This window comes from Sebastes umbrosus, chromosome 22 (genome assembly GCF_015220745.1).
Source record: "Sebastes umbrosus isolate fSebUmb1 chromosome 22, fSebUmb1.pri, whole genome shotgun sequence".
Lineage (NCBI taxonomy): Eukaryota > Metazoa > Chordata > Actinopteri > Perciformes > Sebastidae > Sebastes > Sebastes umbrosus.
The window spans coordinates 365,286-384,298 of NC_051290.1; the positions used below are offsets into that span (position 1 = coordinate 365,286).

Below are 19,013 nucleotides of genomic sequence, written 5' to 3' on the forward strand. Positions count from 1 at the left end.
AGTTCTATCTCAGTGTTTCTGGGATAAAATAAAGTTGGACTGCATTCCAACCACATGACAGATGTTGAGTCAGTGTTGAGCTGTATATATATATATATATATATGTATGTATATATACATATATATATATATAGAGTATATAAACTGGAAAAACAAAGTTCAGAAACTTGTGTTTGGTGGATTATTTCTCTGTTGTTACAATGCTAATGGTCATTGTATTCTACATGGCTGGAAAGCCTGTTTATTTACCTTCACAATGATGTCCAACTTGTAAGGATCATGAATTTGTGGGATGAGCAGCACGGCTGATGATGTGGGGAGCGCCCAAGAAAAATTTGCCAAAATGCTCCGTCAATTGGTATTTATTTCCATGTTTGTTTCATGCTGTGTTGATTTATGAGTGTGTCTCAGTAGTTTAAAGGGTTAACTAGTAGAGGAGAGTGTCTCAGTAGTTTAAAGGGTTAACTAGTAGAGGAGTGTCTCAGTAGTTTAAAGGGTTAACTAGTAGAGGAGAGTGTCTCAGTAGTTTAAAGGGTTAACTAGTAGAGGAGTGTGTCTCAGTAGTTTAAAGGGTTAACTAGTAGAGGAGAGTGTGTCAGTAGTTTAAAGGGTTAACTAGTAGAGGAGAGTGTCTCAGTAGTTTAAAGGGTTAACTAGTAGAGGAGAGTGTGTCAGTAGTTTAAAGGGTTAACTAGTAGAGGAGAGTGTGTCAGTAGTTTAAAGGGTTAACTAGTAGAGGAGAGTGTGTCAGTAGTTTAAAGGGTTAACTAGTAGAGGAGAGTGTCTCAGTAGTTTAAAGGGTTAACTAGTAGAGGAGAGTGTGTGTTAGCAGTCAGCTGCTCATGCTCAGTGGAGACGGCTGGTTGACAGACAGCCTGTGAGCCAGCAGAGGGCCATGTTGACCTGTTGATTTCTCATCGTCACATCCTCTGGACCGGGGTCGCACAGCCGAGTCAACGCGGGTTAACCCTTTCAGACACATCAACCCTGGTTGAGTCCTCGTGTGAAAGGGTTAACAGTGTTGATCTCAGGTTTATACTGAAGTTGATCAGACTTCAGATGAAAGTGTTCCAGCTGGGATTGAAGCTTTCTGACCAGTTTAAATGATACTGGTGAACAGACACACAGCAGGAACAGCCAGCTACAACTAAAACAGACTGTAAGAAATAGTTTTAAATAACCTGAGTTACAGATCACATGTACTCCAGAACTTCTCTCTAATAAACATCTTAATGTTGTTAAAGCTGACTGTGCTGCTCTAACTACAGGATTCAAGACAGTATGCGGAAGTGTAAAAACACTGAGTCAGTTCAGTTCCCTCATGTCCTCAGGAAACCCGCCCTGAGCTCCACCCACTCTGCACTGAAACATGAAACCACAAACTGCCTTCCAGACTCCTGTAAATGCTCAACAGACTCAGACTTGTGACAGAGAGAGATCCAGCAGCAGACCAACATCGTCTCAGCTCTCATGGCTGCTCTCATCATCCTGCTGTTCTTTCTGTCTGGAGCAGCTTCTGGTAAATATGACCTCTCATTATTAACTGATTCATACAGATAGAGATGGAGAACACACATCTCTGACCTCTGATGTATTCAGCTCAGTCAGTTACTCTGAAATATATAAAGAGTGATCAGACACACTGTCTGGATTAATGAGCAGTTTAAACAAGGCAAATCCAGTTAATCTGTCTTTATGGTCAGGATGTGAGTTTGTGGTTAAATTGTTCCACTAATAGTCAGTAATCATGTCTATCATGTTTTGTGAACAGTTTTTTTCCACTTATATCTTAATGTTTGAGAGAAACATCTCCTCCTCTCAGCGAGGGATAGACGGGAGCCGACTTCCTGTATCTGTAACGCCGGCTCAGACTCTCTTAAGGTGGACTGTTAAGGTGGACTGTTAAGGTGGACCAGCTTTTCTCCTTCAACTGACGAGTTTTTCTCATCTTTTTAATTAACACATCTTTTAACCGTTTTAACCGATAGTGTTAATCGGTTAACATGTTTAATGTCGGTTAACGGTTAAACGGTTAGTCATTAACATCCCTACACCGCTCTGTTGTTGTTTGCTATCGTCACGTGACAAACTACCTGCAGTCAGTTCTTCTTCTCTGTTTTAAAACAGTCGTAGTCAGTGGCAGACTTACTCCTCCAGGTATCAGAACACAAGCAGCATCACATCCCCCCCCCAGCAGAGCACGTGGTGTTGGTTTGTTATTTAGTGTTCTACAGACTGAAGAGACAAACAATGACAGGAATCACTTTTTAATCTAGATATTAATTATTGTTTATTATTGTTTTTCAGACCTACATCTGCAAACAGTGAACCCTGGAGAGAATGCCATTCTGAAATGTGACGCTGGCGATGCCTCCATCAATGTTGTAGAGTGGACCAGAGATGACCTGAAGTCAAAGTACGTCTTCTTAGTCGGCGATGGACACCCTCAACCAAATAAACAGCATCCATCCTTTAAGGACAGGGTGGAGCTGGAGGACAGGAAGATGGAGAATGGAGACGTCTCTTTAGTTCTGAAGAATGTGAGCAGTGAAGACAGCGGAACATACGAGTGTCGAGTTGCAACAGGTCGTTCAAGTCGTAGAAAGAGAGGCATTGGCGGTAAGCCAATCAACAGCATCCAGCTGGAGGTTACAGGTGAGTTTGTAGCTGCAGTTTATTCCAGGTTGATCAAACATGAGAAATATAGAAGAGGAACTAGTCAGTGGTTTCCTGACTAATGTGTATTTTGATCTTCAGATTCACAGAAAGGAGACCCCGAGACTGATGACCCCAAGACTGATGACCCAGGGAATGGAGACTTCACTCATGTAGCCGTTGGACTGGGAGCAGCAGCAGGTGTTGTGGTGTGTTCTGTAATAGTTGGACTTTTTCTTGTCTGGAAATATAAAAAACATCTGGACCACAGATCAGAACGTTCTGCTGTTGTTTAAGCATCAGTCCTTCACGATGTTAGCCTCCCGCTAACATCGTGAAGTAAGCCATAACGTCCACATTGAAACTGAAATAACTCTGGATTCCTCCGGCGCGCGGTTGTGCAGCGGCTCTTGGCTCTCTCGTCTGGTGCCTTTTTGTTTGTATATTGTTACGTTTTTTGTGCTTTTCTGACGGGCTCTGCCAAGCACAGCTGGTGCACAGTCGGCTGGAGTTAATCAACATTGGACTACAAAGTAGTTCTCCAGTCACAAACTACTTTCAACAGATGCACAATATCTAGAGGCTCTGACGGTCATCTGCCGTCCGTTCTACCTACCCAGAGAGCTAACGGCAGTAGCTATCACGGCTGTCTACATCCCTCCAGATGCTAACGTTAGCTTAGCCCTCAGCCACCTCCACAGTGCCGTAAGTAAACAGCAGCGGGCTCATCCTGACGCGCTCCATGTAATAGCAGGGGACTTCAATCAGGCAAACCTAAAGTCTGCTCTTCCTAAATTCACTCAGTATGTGAAATGTGCCACCAGGAAGAACAACACTCTAGACCATGTTTACTGCAACGTGAAGCATGCGTACAGAGCGGTGCCTCAACCACACATAGGCCAGTCAGACCACCTCTCACTGCACCTCATCCCAGCCTACACCACTACTGCATGCACTTTACACATATGACTGCACAGGGTCATAGACACGGCCCAGAGGATCATAGGCTGCCCTCCCTGGAGGAGATCTCCAGCTCCCGCTGCCTCAGTAGGTCCACAACTATTCTCAGGGACTCCTCCCACCCAGCTCATCACCTGTTTGACCTGCTGCCCTCTGGCCGGCGCTACAGGTCAGTGAAAGCACCTCCAGACTCACGAACAGTTTCTTCCCCTGAGCCATACGGACACTGAACAAACAATAACTCTGCAATATTAATACTTGAATGTGAATACCTCTATCGGTGCAATATATCCTTGATGCAATACACACCTCAAGTGCAACTTGTTTACATTTTATTCACTACATCTACTTGACCTGTTTTATATTGTTTTATAACTGTGTGTTTTACCTGTTCTATGTTTTACCTGCCTCGTTTAGTCTCGTCAAGTATTTGTTTTAAAGCTCTGACCAGAAGTAGACACTGTGAATCTCGTTGTATTTAATGACAATAAAGCTTTCTATTCTATTCTATTCAGGTATTAGTGCGTTTAAGAACTTTTAGGACGTGATGATTTAAATCAGGACTATTAGAGAGTTCGTACTGGGGAGTTGATTCACCTCAAAATAAATGATCCTCTGAGTTACAGTCGTCTCTTTCCCAATGGAAGTCTATGGGAAAAGTCTTTTTGGGCCCGATGCATCACGTGACGGACACGGACGTTGTTATTACCGCCGTTCGGACACTACGAAAGATTTGATCAACGACCGGCGCTCTTCCTGGAGGGTTGCTCCAGACAAGCTAGCTAGCTAGCTAATGTTAGCCAGTGAACCTGTCAGTCTTGTTTTATTTGAAATGTCCGTACCCATGAAATAATCCGGTGTAAAGAGGTCTTAATCTCGTACTTTTATTTCCTGCTGGGTCATATTAAGGCTTCTGCTTGGGTTTACATTAATGTCCAGTTAATTATATAAAAGCAGCTGATGCAGAACGTCTCAGAGGAACCCGGAGGACAGGTTGATGTCCCGTCACGGAATAAGAGATTAAACTGTATAATTATTATTAATCATGATTTACATGATGAGTACAGAAAGGAATGTACTGATGAACTAACCTGGGTTAGATAATGTAGATTATATGTTCAGTGAGCTAAAGAACCTCTGATGGGACTGGGAGATTGTATACACAATATAATATTGTACAGGTGCTATGATATTGATATTATTATTGTTATTATTATTATTGTTATTATTATTATTATTATTATTATTATTATTGTTATTGTTATTGTTTTTATTATTATGTGCTAAAAACTCTGCAACTGCAACAACTCAGTTTGTTTTTCACTCAAAGTGTTTTTGGGGATAAAAATAAATACTTCTCAAGAGAGATTCTGAAGTTGTGCTCTTTTTATATATTCATTGTTTTTATTAATATTGTATTCACGATGCATATTGTGTTCTTTGTACGCAGCTATAGCAGCTCATGCTAACAGACCACAACCCACAATATTCAGATTCATCAGAATTCATCTGGAAATATAAGAATACTGCCAAAATCAATAATAAATGACTCAATAAATTAATAAATGTCATTAAATGTAGCAAAAATAATATTAAAAATAAATGTGGCCATTAATTAATTGATATCTGTTTTAATTTGCTTCTATGTTTATTTATCTTTTATTAATTCCCTTATTTATTTACTCTTCTCTTTAATTTTTCCTTTTACTTATTCATTTTTAAATTTATTTATTTATTTTAAATTAAATTTTAAAATGTGTGTTTTTACTTATGTATTTTAATTTGTTTTTGTATTTATTCATCTTTGTATCAGTTCCCTTATTTATTTACTCTTCTGTTTAATTAATTTTCAAAAGTGCAGTAGGTGGAGTTTGACTGTCACTTTGAATTGATTGAGAAAAACTCTGACTCATAAAAGCAGTATTTAGCTTCACCACAAGAAGAGGAAGAGGAAGAGGCAGCAGCAGTCAGGAAACCACAGAGCTGCTTCAGCGTCTCATGACTCATCCAGATGTTATACAGCTGTTTGCTCTCTGCTGCCTCACTCTGTTTTATTCTGTTGATGAGTTTAACATCTAAAATCAACTTCTTCTTATGTCAACACGTACTTGGACTCTGACCTCTAATTCAAATTAAAATCAAATAATAATAATAATAATAATAATAATAACTAGAAACCAAGGTGGATCTTTGTACTACTGGGACATACTAGGATACTACTTTGTACTACTGGGACATACTAGGATACTACTGTGTACTACTGGGACATACTAGGATACTACTTTGTACTACTGGGACATACTAGGATACTACTGTGTACTACTGGGACATACTAGGATACTACTTTGTACTACTGGGACATACTAGGATACTACTGTGTACTACTGGGACATACTAGGATACTACTTTATACTACTGGGACATACTAGGATACTACTTTGTACTACTGGGACATACTAGGATACTACTGTGTACTACTGGGACATACTAGGATACTACTTTGTACTACTGGGACATACTAGGATACTACTGGGACATACTAGGATACTACTGTGTACTACTGGGACATACTAGGATACTACTGTGTACTACTGGGACATACTAGGATACTACTGTGTACTACTGGGACATACTAGGATACTACTTTGTACTACTGGGACATACTAGGATACTACTGGGACATACTAGGATACTACTTTGTACTACTGGGACATACTAGGATACTACTGTGTACTACTGGGACATACTAGGATACTACTTTGTACTACTGGGACATACTAGGATACTACTTTGTACTACCGGGACATACTAGGATACTACTTTGTACTACTGGGACATACTAGGATACTACTTTATACTACTGGGACATACTAGGCTACTACTTTGTACTACTGGGACATACTAGGATACTACTTTGTACAACTGGGACATACTAGGATACTACTTTGTACTACTGGGACATACTAGGATACTACTTTATACTACTGGGACATACTAGGATACTACTTTGTACTACTGGGACATACTAGGATACTACTGTGTACTACTGGGACATACTAGGATACTACTGTGTACTACTGGGACATACTAGGCTACTACTTTATACTACTGGGACATACTAGGATACTACTTTGTACTACTGGGACATACTAGGATACTACTGTGTACTACTGGGACATACTAGGATACTACTTTGTACTACTGGGACATACTAGGATACTACTTTATACTACTGGGACATACTAGGATACTACTTTGTACTACTGGGACATACTAGGATCGTACTCTGTACTACTGGGACATACTAGGATACTACTTTATACTACTGGGACACTAGGATACTACTTTGTACTACTGGGACATACTAGGATAATACTTTATACTACTGGGACATACTAGGATACTACTGTGTACTACTGGGACATTCTAGGATACTACTTTATACTACTGGGACATACTAGGATACTACTTTGTACTACTGGGACATACTAGGATACTACTTTGTACTACTGGGACATACTAGGATACTACTTTATACTACTGGGACATACTAGGATACTACTTTATACTACTGGGACATACTAGGATACTACTGTGCACTACTGGGACATACTAGGATACTACTTTATACTACTGGGACATACTAGGATACTACTGTGTACTACTGGGACATACTAGGATACTACTGTGTACTACTGGGACATACTAGGCTACTACTTTATACTACTGGGACATACTAGGATACTACTTTATACTACTAGGACATACTAGGATACTACTGTGTACTACTGGGACATACTAGGATACTACTTTGTACTACTGGGACATACTAGGATACCACTGTGTACTACTTGGACATACTAGGCTACTACTTTGTACTACTGGGACATACTAGGCTACTACTTTATACTACTGGGACATACTAGGCTACTACTTTATACTACTGGGACATACTAGGATACTACTTTGTACTACTGGGACATACTAGGATACTACTATGTACTACTGGGACATACTAGGCTACTACTTTATACTACTGGGACATACTAGGCTACTACTTTGTACTACTGGGACATACTAGGATACTACTGTATACTACTGGGACATACTAGGATACTACTTTATACTACTGGGACATACTAGGATACTACTTTGTACTATTGGGACATACTAGGCTACTACTTTATACTACTGGGAAATACTAGGCTACTACTTTGTACTACTGGGACATACTAGGATACTACTGGGACATACTAGGATACTACTTTATACTACTGGGACATACTAGGCTACTACTTTGTACTACTGGGACATACTAGGATACTACTGTATACTACTGGGACATACTAGGCTACTACTTTGTACTACTGGGACATACTAGGATACTACTTTATACTACTGGGACATACTAGGCTACTACTTTGTACTACTGGGACATACTAGGATACTACTTTATACTACTGGGACATACTAGGATACTACTGGGACATACTAGGATACTACTGTATACTACTGGGACATACTAGGCTACTACTTTGTACTACTGGGACATACTAGGATACTACTTTATACTACTGGGACATACTAGGATACTACTTTATACTACTGGGACATACTAGGCTACTACTTTGTACTACTGGGACATACTAGGATACTACTTTATACTACTGGGACATACTAGGATACTACTGGGACATACTAGGCTACTACTTTGTACTACTGGGACATACTAGGATACTACTTTATACTACTGGGACATACTAGGATACTACTTTATACTACTGGGACATACTAGGATACTACTTTATACTACTGGGACATACTAGGATACTACTTTATACTACTGGGACATACTAGGATACTACTTTATACTACTGGGACATACTAGGCTACTACTTTGTACTACTGGGACATACTAGGCTACTACTTTGTACTACTGGGACATACTAGGATACTACTTTATACTACTGGGACATACTAGGATACTACTGGGACATACTAGGATACTACTGGGACATATTAGGATACTACTTTATCCTATTATTGCTCCTTGAACTTTTTTACTGATGAAAAACGTTCTACTGAGCAGGACCGAACATCTCCTTGACCGTCTACAGTTTGCATATCGGAGCAGCGGGGGGGTGCAGGCCGGCACCACTATTCTACTTTAATTTCATGTACAAACACTTGGAGGGTAGAAACCAGGCTAGATTGTTGTTTGCAGACTTGTCATCTGCCTTCAACACCCTACAGCCCCACCTGCTGGTGCAGAAACTGACAGAGCATTTTGGGTTGGACTCAAACATTGTGGGACGGATTTTGGACTTTCTCACTAACCGGACTCAGAGAGTGAGAGTGAATGAACATCCATCTGGACTGTCCAGAACATCCACTGGCTGACAAATCCCTGATGACTCTGTTTCATAACTCTTTTATTGAGTCAGTTCACACTTCTGCTTTTATCTGCTGGTATGCAGATAGACCCCGATAAATAAGGAGTGAAATGCAACGGGAAAATCATGCAGAAATAAATGCACACATAAATAAAAAAATAAAAAAATAGAAAATAAATAAATACATTTTAAAATGTATAAAAATAAATACATAAATAAAGAAAAGGAAAATTAAACAGAAGAATAATTAGAAAAAGCAACATAAAACAGAAATATCAGTTTATATCACATTTTATCAATTAATTAATGGCTACATTTATTTTTAATATTATTTTTTTCTGCATTTACTGACATATTTATTAGTTAATTTATTTTGATTTTGGCAGCTTCCGTCCTCCATAACTTTGACCCTCTTGCTCATACAGTACATCTGCTGTGCAGAGGATTGTGGGTCTGAATAACCAGAACAGTGTGCTGGATGTAGAAGCACATCCTGGTATTTTAGGAGTACTCTATTGAACATACTATGTATCAGGACACAGTAAAGGTTTCCCTCTCCTACTAAATACTCTGGTAGTGTGAGTACTGGAAGGTACAGCAGGACTTTACAGTGAAGCTGCTCTGCTGCCACCTGCTGGACTCTGACTGCACCGACATGATGACTTACTGCTAAAGTCCACAACTAACTCCCCCAACAAGAATGATTCATATTCAATAAATCACACAGGTTATTGGTGCACATCTTAAACACATTATTCATTATTTAAAATAGCTTTTGTTTAAAAAATAACTCAAATAAAAAGCAGTTTCGACCAAAGAATGGAGGACGGACACTTTCAAAATAAATGAAAAAATAAATAAATGACTCAACAAATAAATAAATATGTCATTAAATATATCAAAAATAATACAAAAATAAATGTAACCCTTAATAAATTCATAAATTTGACAAAAATTGGTATTTCTGTTTTAATTTGCTTCTTTGTATTGATTCCCTTATTGATTTACTCTCGTTTAATGTTCCCTTTTATTTATGTATTTATTTTTTTTATTATTTTTTAAATTGAATTATTTATTTTTGTATTTATTTTGTTTATATTTTATATTTATGTATTTTATTTATTTATTTATTGCATGCATTGTTTCCCCTTTGCATTTCACCCCTTATTTATTCCTCCAAACTTTTTTTTTTACATTTCTTGCAGGAAATAAATAAAATAAATAAATACATATATTTGAAAATAAATATAAAACACAAAAATGCAAAAATAAATACATTTAAAAATAATAAAAAATAAATAGATAAATAAATAAAGGGGAAGGCATAAATAAGGGAATTAATACAAAAATAATTAATAAATAAATAAATAAAAACAGAAATATCAATTTGTGTCATATTTTATTAATTCATTAATATCTAATTTTTTTTAAATATTATTATATTTAATAACATATTCATTTATTTATTGAGTCATTTATTTATATTATTTTTTAAATGTATTTATTTTTATTTATTTATTTCTTTGTGTCCATAACTGACGTTTTTGGAAATGTCTTTTTCAATGGAGACCAATAAACAAGACGTATTTGAATCGCTCTTTCCTGTGTTTTGTCCGTCCACCATCCACCCCGACCACCAGCCATGATTTCTGTGTGGTAAGCTGCTACGTTTCCTTAACCAACAGATAAATGTTAGTAATGTTGTGACAGAGGAAGTTTACTGACCTTGGTTTGTTGTGCAGCTCAGCGGTGAACTCAGACCTGAAGAGAGATGAGCGTTAATGATGACCATCCCTCAGCAGACTCATGTTTCCTCCATTCTGCAGATGAAATGAGACCACCTTCATCTTCGTACCACGACCTGTCACAGTGTCTGTGAAGCCACAGACAAAACCACATGGTCACGTGGGAGCAAAACACTGGACCGAGTTAATCCTGACAGCTGCTTTAAAGAATTCAACCAGTCAAACTACAAAAAAAGAAATCACGGACACATCTGCAGTTGTCATGACCTAATGTCAGGGTCTACCGACTAATGTTTGTTGAGCTAATTAATGATGTTTGTACCCTCAGAGGAGGGTATAAAAGGAGGTGCGTGGTGATTGCCACGTAGACTTTCCTGCAGAGTTGTCTCGGCTTTATTCTGTGATAATAGTCTGTCAGAGTTTTTGCTTCTTATCTGTCTCCATATCTCCATAACATATTTGGTGTTGTCGGCAGGATTGGAAGAGATCGCCTCCGCTGTGCCCAGCGTTCTGGACGAACAACACAAACAGTGGCCACCTAAAAAAAAGGTAAGCAATATTTTGCTTTATTTTGGAAAAGGTTGTGTGGTTCTATCCAGGGTCTGGCTCAGTGGTAACGGCACTAACTCTGTCCGACCTCCAGCTCCGTCCTCAACTCTGACTCTATCAGAGTTTCTTAGGAATCAGTGAGTGGGAACAAAACACATTTAGTTTATCTGATCTGAAGAGAATCTGAACAATCATGAACGACAACACGACTCAGAATGTGAACAAATGTCAGCTTTAATTTGGACCAAAAACATGTGGACTGCTCTGTCCAGAACATTCCTCACTGAACCGGACCGAGTTGATCCTGACAGCTGCTTTAAAGACTTCAACAAGTCAAACTACAACATGTGGAGTTCCTTAGGGAACCCTTCTGGGTCCTCCACCGGTCCTCATCTTCATTTAAGATCAGATCAGAACTGATGCTCCGTGGTGACCGCAGTGATGACATCACCGTAGTCATCATCCAATCCCTCCTCAGCCTGGGTGGGCGGGGTCATCACCACGGAGACGGGCAGCTCACTTCCTGAGAATGTAGATAATTGATCAACATGAAGAGTTCTGGTAGAGACAACTGTCAATCAACACCTGATTGATTGATTGATTGATTGATTGATTGATTGATTGATTGATTGATTGATACCTGTGTTCCTGTGTCGATATAAAGACACCATGATGAAAGTGGAGATGCAGTAAGGACAGAACACCACCAGGTGGCAGACCAGTCTGATCACAAGGTGGAGGGGGTCTAAGGCAGGGGATGGGGCTGTAGAGGTGGGCGGGGCTGTAGAGGTGGGCGGAGCCGTGATTGTAGGTCTACCTGTAGAGAGAATCCCACCTGGTCAGGTCATTATCTGGATGAATGAACTCCTGAAATCAAAGGTGACCTCCTCACCTGTGACAGTGAGCCAGCTGGGTGGAGACTCATCACTGCTGATGAGACACTTGTAGAGGCCTTCATCAGACCTGGAAACATGGTGGAGGGTCATGTGACCTGCAGGCTCAGTCCTGATGAGGGCGCCATCTTTATAGAAATCAGCTGAGAGGCTGGAGGACGTCTTTGTCCTACAGAGCAGAGTGACGTCATCACCCTCCATCAAAGGGAGGACAGGACTCTGCAGGATCACTGGTCCATCTGAACACAGAGACACACTACAGCATTTCATCCATTTACACACAGCTTCATCAATACTACAATCTATGGCCCCGACCACAGCTCTGAAATATCAGTAGCTATACTCTCGACTCTACAGGCTGATCTTACCAGTGACGGTGATGGTGATGGTGTTACTGGTTGCTCCCTCTCTGGACTCACACCAGTAAACTCCACTGTGCCATGCGAACATGTAGCTGATGCTACAGGAGGAACCAGCAGGTCTTCCCCAGCCAGCTCCACACTGAGTCCTGGTTTCATCGGTGATGTTCCTCCTCAGAGTCCATCCAGCAGAGACGTCCTCCTCCTCACAGCTCAGAGAGACAGACTGTCCTTCAAACATCTGAGAGCTGCTGGGACTCAGAGTCAGACGAGCTGGAGGGAGGAGGATGTGGTTAAAATAAACTGATGATCTTAATGTTTAATTGAACTCAACGTCATCTTGAAGGTCTTAAAAATGGCGGCCACTTAACTAACCAAGTAGTTTTGTTTCCTAATTCTAACCAACCACATTTGAAACGAATCTGATAAATCCTCCAGGAGGAGTTTCAAAAAGTTTGCATAAAATTCACGAACAATGCACAATATTCAAAATGGCCGACATTTGGTTGGGCGGAGCTAATGAAAGCCGACAGGAAGTATATCTGAAATGATCAGAGCAATATACGTACCAAATTTTGTCAATATCGTAGCGGCCTTCCATGCATTAGGGGACTTCTGACTTTATGCTCATAATCTCAGATTGATTAATGTTTTCCTCTATGTGGCCGTAATACTAAGATTCGGATGTAATAGAAGTTTACTGACCTTGGTTTGTTGTGCAGCTCAGCAGGGAAGTCAGAACTGAAAAGAAATGACACTCAGGTTGTTTTCAGGTTTGTGATACGACATTAATGTCGTGTTGGGTGAAGACTGGGTCAACACACAGACATGAAAGTGACGTAAAAACCAAAGTTGACGACAGTATTCTAGTCATTATTGTTAAATTGTATTCGACGATACTTACAGAGCAGCCACAGTAGAGGTGCTTCCTCCATCTTAACGCTTGGTGAAGTGAGATCTATACGTGTTGATGACAACTTTGATTACGTCAAGTAAAAGAAGCCCCCCCGCCCTTCCTCTGTGACTGTGGCTGGCAGTGTTGTGGTTTCCTCTCACACTACTAGGAGACAGGTTTTGTTATATGAAAGCAGGTAAATTAGTTCTCTGAACCAAAACATTAGAAGGAAAAAACTAAAACAGAAAACTAAATTAAAAACTTGAGATGAAAAATGAGCATAAGACAATGAGATAAAAACACATAATAAAAGATAATTAATACTAAAAAGGTATCGCACAGCAAGATGTGTAAGTAATAAATTGCTATTAAACTGTTAAACTCTTTTCACCACAAAGATTCAAGATGTTTGTTTGAATCTGTCAGCGATTCAATAAAAAAAATGACTTGATGATGATCTTCAAACAAACGAGCTGTGTGTTCGTGCAGGTGACAGCGGTTTCAGTTTTAACCACTGAAATGTGCTCAGAAAGAGACACCGTACGGCTGCACGCTATGAAGCCACACATCACACAGCAGAATTCTGGAGGCATACACGTCCTGGAGGGTACTCAGGGTCCTGAATGCGTACGGGTCCTGGAGGGTCCTCAGGGTTCTGGAGGCGTACGGGTCCTGGAAGGTCCCTGGTCCTTGGCAGTGGCAGCAGGATACCAGGTGGTGACGGTGGAGGTGAGGATGGACCCAATGATGGTAGTGTGGATGTCCATCATCGTTGTCTTTCACTGCATCACCTACCGACCTGGTGGCTCTGTAGGCGAACTGCAGGGGGTCCAGAAAAGAAAGATCAAAAATCAATGCAGCAGAAGCAGAGAGCAGAGATATCCACTTCCTTATTTCACACATTCTTCTTCCTTGTTAAAACTTAGCGCCTGTATTACCCACAGTGCAGTGGTGGGGTGAGTTGAGGCTAGCAACAGGAGCCTCTAGCCTGCAGCAGAGACGACGCCATTCTGAACCGACGTAAGTGACCAACTGCAGGAGGGGAAACCACACGGCTGCTGCACTAGACTCCATACAGGAAACAGGGTTTTATCTGCTCTGAGTGAAACTTTTGAAGTGTTTGATGTCACATCACCGGCTGGTACCATGAGACGAACATCGCTTCAATGGCTGATCTGTGAGTACAATCTGTTCTAGAGTCTAGAGAGAGTACGATGGAGCTTAAACATTACTGTTAAACAGTTTAATACGTTCAGAAAATGTTCTCACTTTACTCTGATACAACCTTTAAGAGCAGGAAGTGAATGTTAAAGGGTTAATGTCAGACAGACAGCGGCGCCGGAATGAGTTCTGAAGAAGGGGAAGATAATTTTGAATGTTTAAAGTAAAATGCATCAATCTGGTGAACTTTGAGAGCAAGAGTATGAGTCTAGATCCAGGGCTGTAGTACACGAGTCCACTTTTTTTTTAAATCTTGCACTTGTCTCAAATTTGTACCTTGTTGGACTCTGACTTGTCTTGGACTCGTGCCTTGTTGGACTTGGACTTGTCTTGGACTCGTACCTTGTTGGACTCTGACTCTTGGACTTGTACCTTTTCTGGTATTATTCTCATATTATTCTCATGCTTGTAGCCACTTTGACTCTGACTCATGTTAACGTTGCACTACATTCAGATGCTGTAAAGCACTGAAATCATGCTAAAGCTGTATGACACAGTACTGAGGACAGTTGTTCTGTCGGTCTGCAGTAAAACCTCAAACTAACTTCATCTCTCTTCAGTTCTGACCTTCCTGCTGAGCGGCACAACAAACCAAGGTCAGTAAACTTCCTCTGTCACATCTCAAACTCTCTGAAACCCTGATAGAAGAGTCAGAGTTGAGGATTCATCCAGTCTTTGGTCTGCAAGTAAACGACCGTTTGTCCTCACATGTGTTGAATTATATATTAGACGTGACATTATTCACATTCTGTAGGACTGAAATACAAACTGTAACCTCTTTTAGGAGTCATTTAGTGTTTTCTATACCATCCACCCTCCAGCTCGTCTGACTCTGAGTCCCAACAGCTCTCAGATGTTTAGAGGACAGCCTGTCTCTCTGAGCTGTGAGGAGGACGACGGCTCTGCTGGATGGACTCTGTGGAGGAACATCACCAAAGAAACCAGGACTCAGTGTGGAGCTGGCTGGGGAAAACCTGCTGGTTCCTCCTGTAACATCAGCTACATGCTCTTATGGGACAGTGGAGTTTACTGGTGTGAGTCCAGAGAGGGAGCAACCAGTAACACCATCACCATCACCGTCACTGGTAAGATCAGCCTGTAGAGTCGAGATTATAACTACTGATATTTCAGAGCCGTGGTCGGGGCCATAGATTCTAACTTACTGATATTTCAGAGTCGTGGTCGGGGCCACAGATTCTAACTTACTGATATTTCAGAGCCGTGGTCGGGGCCATAGATTCTAACTTACTGATGTATCAGAGCCGTGGTCGGGGCCATAGATTCTAACTTACTGATGTTTCAGAGCCGTGGTCGGGGCCATAGATTGTAGTATTGATGAAGCTGTGTGTAAAGGGATGAAATGCTGTAGTGTGTCTCTGTGTTGAGGTGGACCAGTGATCCTGCAGAGTCCTGTCCTCCCTGTGATGGAGGGAGATGACGTCACTCTGCTCTGTAGGACAAAGACGTCCTCCAGCCTCTCAGCTGCTTTCTATAAAGATGGCGCCCTCATCAGGTATGAGCCTGCAGGTCACATGACCCTCCACCATGTTTCCAGGTCTGATGAAGGCCTCTACAAGTGTCTCATCAGCAGTGATGAGTCTCCACCCAGCTGGCTCACTGTCACAGGTGAGGAGGTCACCTTTGATTTCAGGAGTTCATTCATCCAGATAATCACCTGACCAGGTGGGATTCTCTCTACAGGTAGACCTACAATCACGGCCCCGCCCACCTCTACAGCCCCGCCCCCTGCCTTAGACCCCCTCCACCTTGTCATCAGACTGGTCTGCCACCTGGTGGTGTTCTGTCCTTACTGCATCTCCACCTTCATCATGGTGTCTTTATATCGACACAGGAACACAGGTATCAATCAATCAGTCAGATGTTGATTGACAGTTGTCTCTACCAGAACTCTTCATGTTGATCATTTATCTACCTTCTCTCTCTAACCTGCTCTGACTGCAGGAAGTGAGCTGCCCGTCTCCGTGGTGACGACCCCGCCCACCCAGGCTGAGGAGGGATTGGATGATGACTACGGTGATGTCATCAGCGCGGCCACCACGGAGCATCAGTTCTGATCTGATCCTAAATGAAGATGAGATCCGGTGGAGGACCCAGAAGGGTTCCCTGAGGAACTCCACATGTTGTAGTTTGACTGGTTGAAGTCTTTAAAGCAGCTGTCAGGATCAACTCGGTCCGGTTCAGTGAGGAATGTTCTGGACGGAGCAGTCCACATGTTTTTGGTCCAAATTAAAGCTGACAGTTGTTCACATTCTGAGTCGTGTTGTTGTTCATGTTTGTTCAGATTCTCTTCAGATCAGATAAACTAAATGTGTTTTGTTCCCACTTACTGATTCCTAAGAATCCCTGATAGAGTCAGAGTTGAGGACGCAGCTGGTAGTCGGACAGAGTTAGTGCCATTACCACTGAGCCAGACCCTCGACAGAACCACACAACCTTTTCCAAAATAAAGCAAAATATTGCTTACCTTTTTTTAGGTGGCCACTGTTTGTGTTGTTCGTCCAGAATGCCGGGCCCAGCGGAAGCGATCTCTTCCAATCCTGCCGACAACGCCAAATAAGTGGTGGAGATATGGAGACAGATAAGAAGCAAAAACGCTGACAGACTATTATCACAGAATAAAGCCGAGACAACTCTGCAGGAAAGTCTACGTGGCAATCACCACGCACCTCCTTTTATACCCTCCTCTGAGGGTACAAACATCATTAATTAGCTCAATAAAAATAAGTCGGTAGACCCTGACATTAGGTCATGACAACTGCAGACGTATCCGTGATTTCACAACAGTCATTAGTTAGGTAGATATAAACGTCTCATTCTAAGGTAACGCAAACACAATTATTCTTATTTTCAGGTGATTATTCACTAAAGAAAACATACTTATTAACATTATATTCCATTTCTGCCAATAGATCCCCCTAAATGTTACATACTGGTCCTTTAACTCAGTGGTTTTGTTGCCTAAACCTAAATAAGCTGTTTTGTTTTGTGTTCAAAACAACGCGTTGCTTTTAAGTTTCACTTTTACAACGTTGAAGGTGTAGCAGACCCCGACTGACCCATATCCATGAGGCTTATGGTGCGTTCACACCAAGAGCGAAGCAAACTTTTAGCGCGGCACCATTACATACAAAGTCGATGCAAAGAGGCGAATAACTGCAAATTTGCGCGTATTTGCGGGAGTTGAAATATTTCAACCTGAGAGAGAAACTTTGGTGCTCTTGCTGTGAATGGGAAACTATAACGATTAAATGTTTTAAAACTTATTATTAAGGTGTTGTATCTGACTCTACCACGAGGGGTCGCTCAAGTCAGACATGTTAATTATTTGTCAACAATTAAAAACAGACCACGGTGAAAACAAACTATTCTCACTGAAATGTTCAACTTTTTAAAAACTTTATTGACAAAATATTGAAAACAGCGTACAAAAGAGAACAAACATGACACAAATAAAGCAGTTAATATATACAACATAAGAGAGTTTAGAAATGATGCTCGGTGGTGACCTCATCATACGGTTGGTCCGATCCCTCGTCATCCTCGCCGCGTGGAGACGTCGTCATGGATACAGGCGGGTTCCTTCCTGCAGAGTTGCAATTGTATTAAAATGAAGCACGTTGTGATTGGTTGTAATTACTTTTGGCGCCATCATCAGGTCAACGTGTTGACGTGTGCTGACTCTCGTCAGAAGGTGAGTGTTACCTGCAGGCGGGTGTCGATATACAGACACCAGGAGGACGGTGGAGACGAAGTACGGGAAGATCACCACCAGGTGGAGCATCACTCTCAGCGACAACTGAGTCGAGACTGCAGTGGACGAAGACCTACTGTTTGGATCTAGAAAAACAAACACACCTGGTCAGGTGAATGTCTAAAGCCACACTATGAAACACCAAACATTACAGAAAAACACAACAAAAATGTATGTTAATCTCCACATCTGTTGACGGGTTTTCTTTCTTTCTAGTCCAACAGAGGAACATTGTTGTTCAGTAACGAAAACATGAAGCTTCAAACAAATGTGGCAGCACAAATATCAGATTCAAGTTTATCTTCTAAAATATAGAAATACATCTATAGACTCCTTTCCTGTTAGTAACCATGATGGGATGTTAATCATGACGTTGACACTAAAAGGGTCTTTATGACTAAAACATGTTCAGACTTATACTTATTTATCCAAACCGACTTAAATCATGTTGGTACAACCAAAAAGTGTAAGAATCATGCAGGTACACCACCTTCATCAGAATGGCAGATTAAGTTTCCTTTGTCACAAACTGGCTCAGGGAATGTGAGGAAAAGGGAGTCCACGCCAAGGT

General features: G+C 41.0%; 3 protein-coding genes across 12 annotated transcripts in view; 2 read left to right on the plus strand and 1 right to left on the minus strand.

The window, feature by feature from the left end:
- The first annotated feature begins 1,368 nt into the window (after positions 1 to 1,368).
- Positions 1,369 to 3,469, plus strand: LOC119481791 (CD276 antigen homolog). 4 transcript variants are annotated; one of them, XM_037759026.1, is made up of 4 exons: positions 1,369 to 1,519; positions 2,308 to 2,655; positions 2,758 to 2,969; positions 3,460 to 3,469. In XM_037759026.1, the coding sequence occupies exons 1-3, from the start codon at positions 1,471 to 1,473 to the stop codon at positions 2,949 to 2,951; spliced, it is 591 nt and encodes a 196-aa protein (XP_037614954.1). In that variant the 5' UTR covers positions 1,369 to 1,470; the 3' UTR covers positions 2,952 to 2,969; positions 3,460 to 3,469. The 4 variants fall into 4 exon arrangements, with proteins under 4 accessions (XP_037614954.1, XP_037614957.1, XP_037614956.1 ...); XM_037759029.1 differs by lacking the exon at positions 3,460 to 3,469 and having other exon boundaries at positions 2,809 to 3,405; XM_037759028.1 differs by lacking the exon at positions 3,460 to 3,469 and having other exon boundaries at positions 2,308 to 2,656; positions 2,765 to 3,404.
- Positions 3,470 to 4,360: 891 nt separating this feature from the next.
- Positions 4,361 to 19,013, minus strand: part of LOC119481766 (Fc receptor-like protein 3) — a 19,879-nt gene continuing 5,226 nt past the window's right edge. For 3 of the 7 annotated variants that reach the window (XM_037758973.1, XM_037758972.1, XM_037758967.1), the window contains exons 7-9: positions 12,195 to 12,434; positions 11,943 to 12,119; positions 11,521 to 11,825 (exon numbers count right to left, since the gene is read on the minus strand). In XM_037758973.1, coding sequence (XP_037614901.1) covers positions 11,713 to 11,825; positions 11,943 to 12,119; positions 12,195 to 12,434 — 530 coding nt within the window. In that variant the 3' untranslated portion in view covers positions 11,521 to 11,712. Of the gene's footprint in view, positions 4,372 to 11,520; positions 11,826 to 11,942; positions 12,120 to 12,194; positions 12,435 to 18,070; positions 18,275 to 18,393; positions 18,529 to 19,013 lie in introns of those variants that run through there. The other 4 variants (XM_037758970.1, XM_037758969.1, XM_037758971.1 and 1 more) reach the window with 4 other exon arrangements.
- On the plus strand, positions 14,420 to 16,945 carry LOC119481782 (high affinity immunoglobulin epsilon receptor subunit alpha-like). Its single transcript, XM_037759003.1, has 6 exons — positions 14,420 to 14,626; positions 15,231 to 15,266; positions 15,492 to 15,755; positions 16,057 to 16,296; positions 16,372 to 16,530; positions 16,633 to 16,945. Exons 1-6 carry the CDS (start codon positions 14,596 to 14,598, stop codon positions 16,743 to 16,745), a joined length of 843 nt encoding a protein of 280 aa, XP_037614931.1. The 5' UTR covers positions 14,420 to 14,595; the 3' UTR covers positions 16,746 to 16,945.

Bases quoted from the DNA above. Each gene is read 5' to 3' on its own strand.
- LOC119481791 (XM_037759026.1), top strand. From the start codon at position 1,471: ATGGCTGCTCTCATCATCCTGCTGTTCTTTCTGTCTGGAGCAGCTTCT. The intron at 1,520-2,307 runs GTAAATATGACC...ATTGTTTTTCAG, and splicing joins TCTGTCTGGAGCAGCTTCTG to ACCTACATCTGCAAACAGTG. The intron at 2,656-2,757 runs GTGAGTTTGTAG...TTTGATCTTCAG, and splicing joins CATCCAGCTGGAGGTTACAG to ATTCACAGAAAGGAGACCCC.
- LOC119481782 (XM_037759003.1), top strand. From the start codon at position 14,596: ATGAGACGAACATCGCTTCAATGGCTGATCT. The intron at 15,267-15,491 runs GTCAGTAAACTT...TCCACCCTCCAG, and splicing joins GAGCGGCACAACAAACCAAG to CTCGTCTGACTCTGAGTCCC. The intron at 15,756-16,056 runs GTAAGATCAGCC...CTCTGTGTTGAG, and splicing joins CATCACCATCACCGTCACTG to GTGGACCAGTGATCCTGCAG.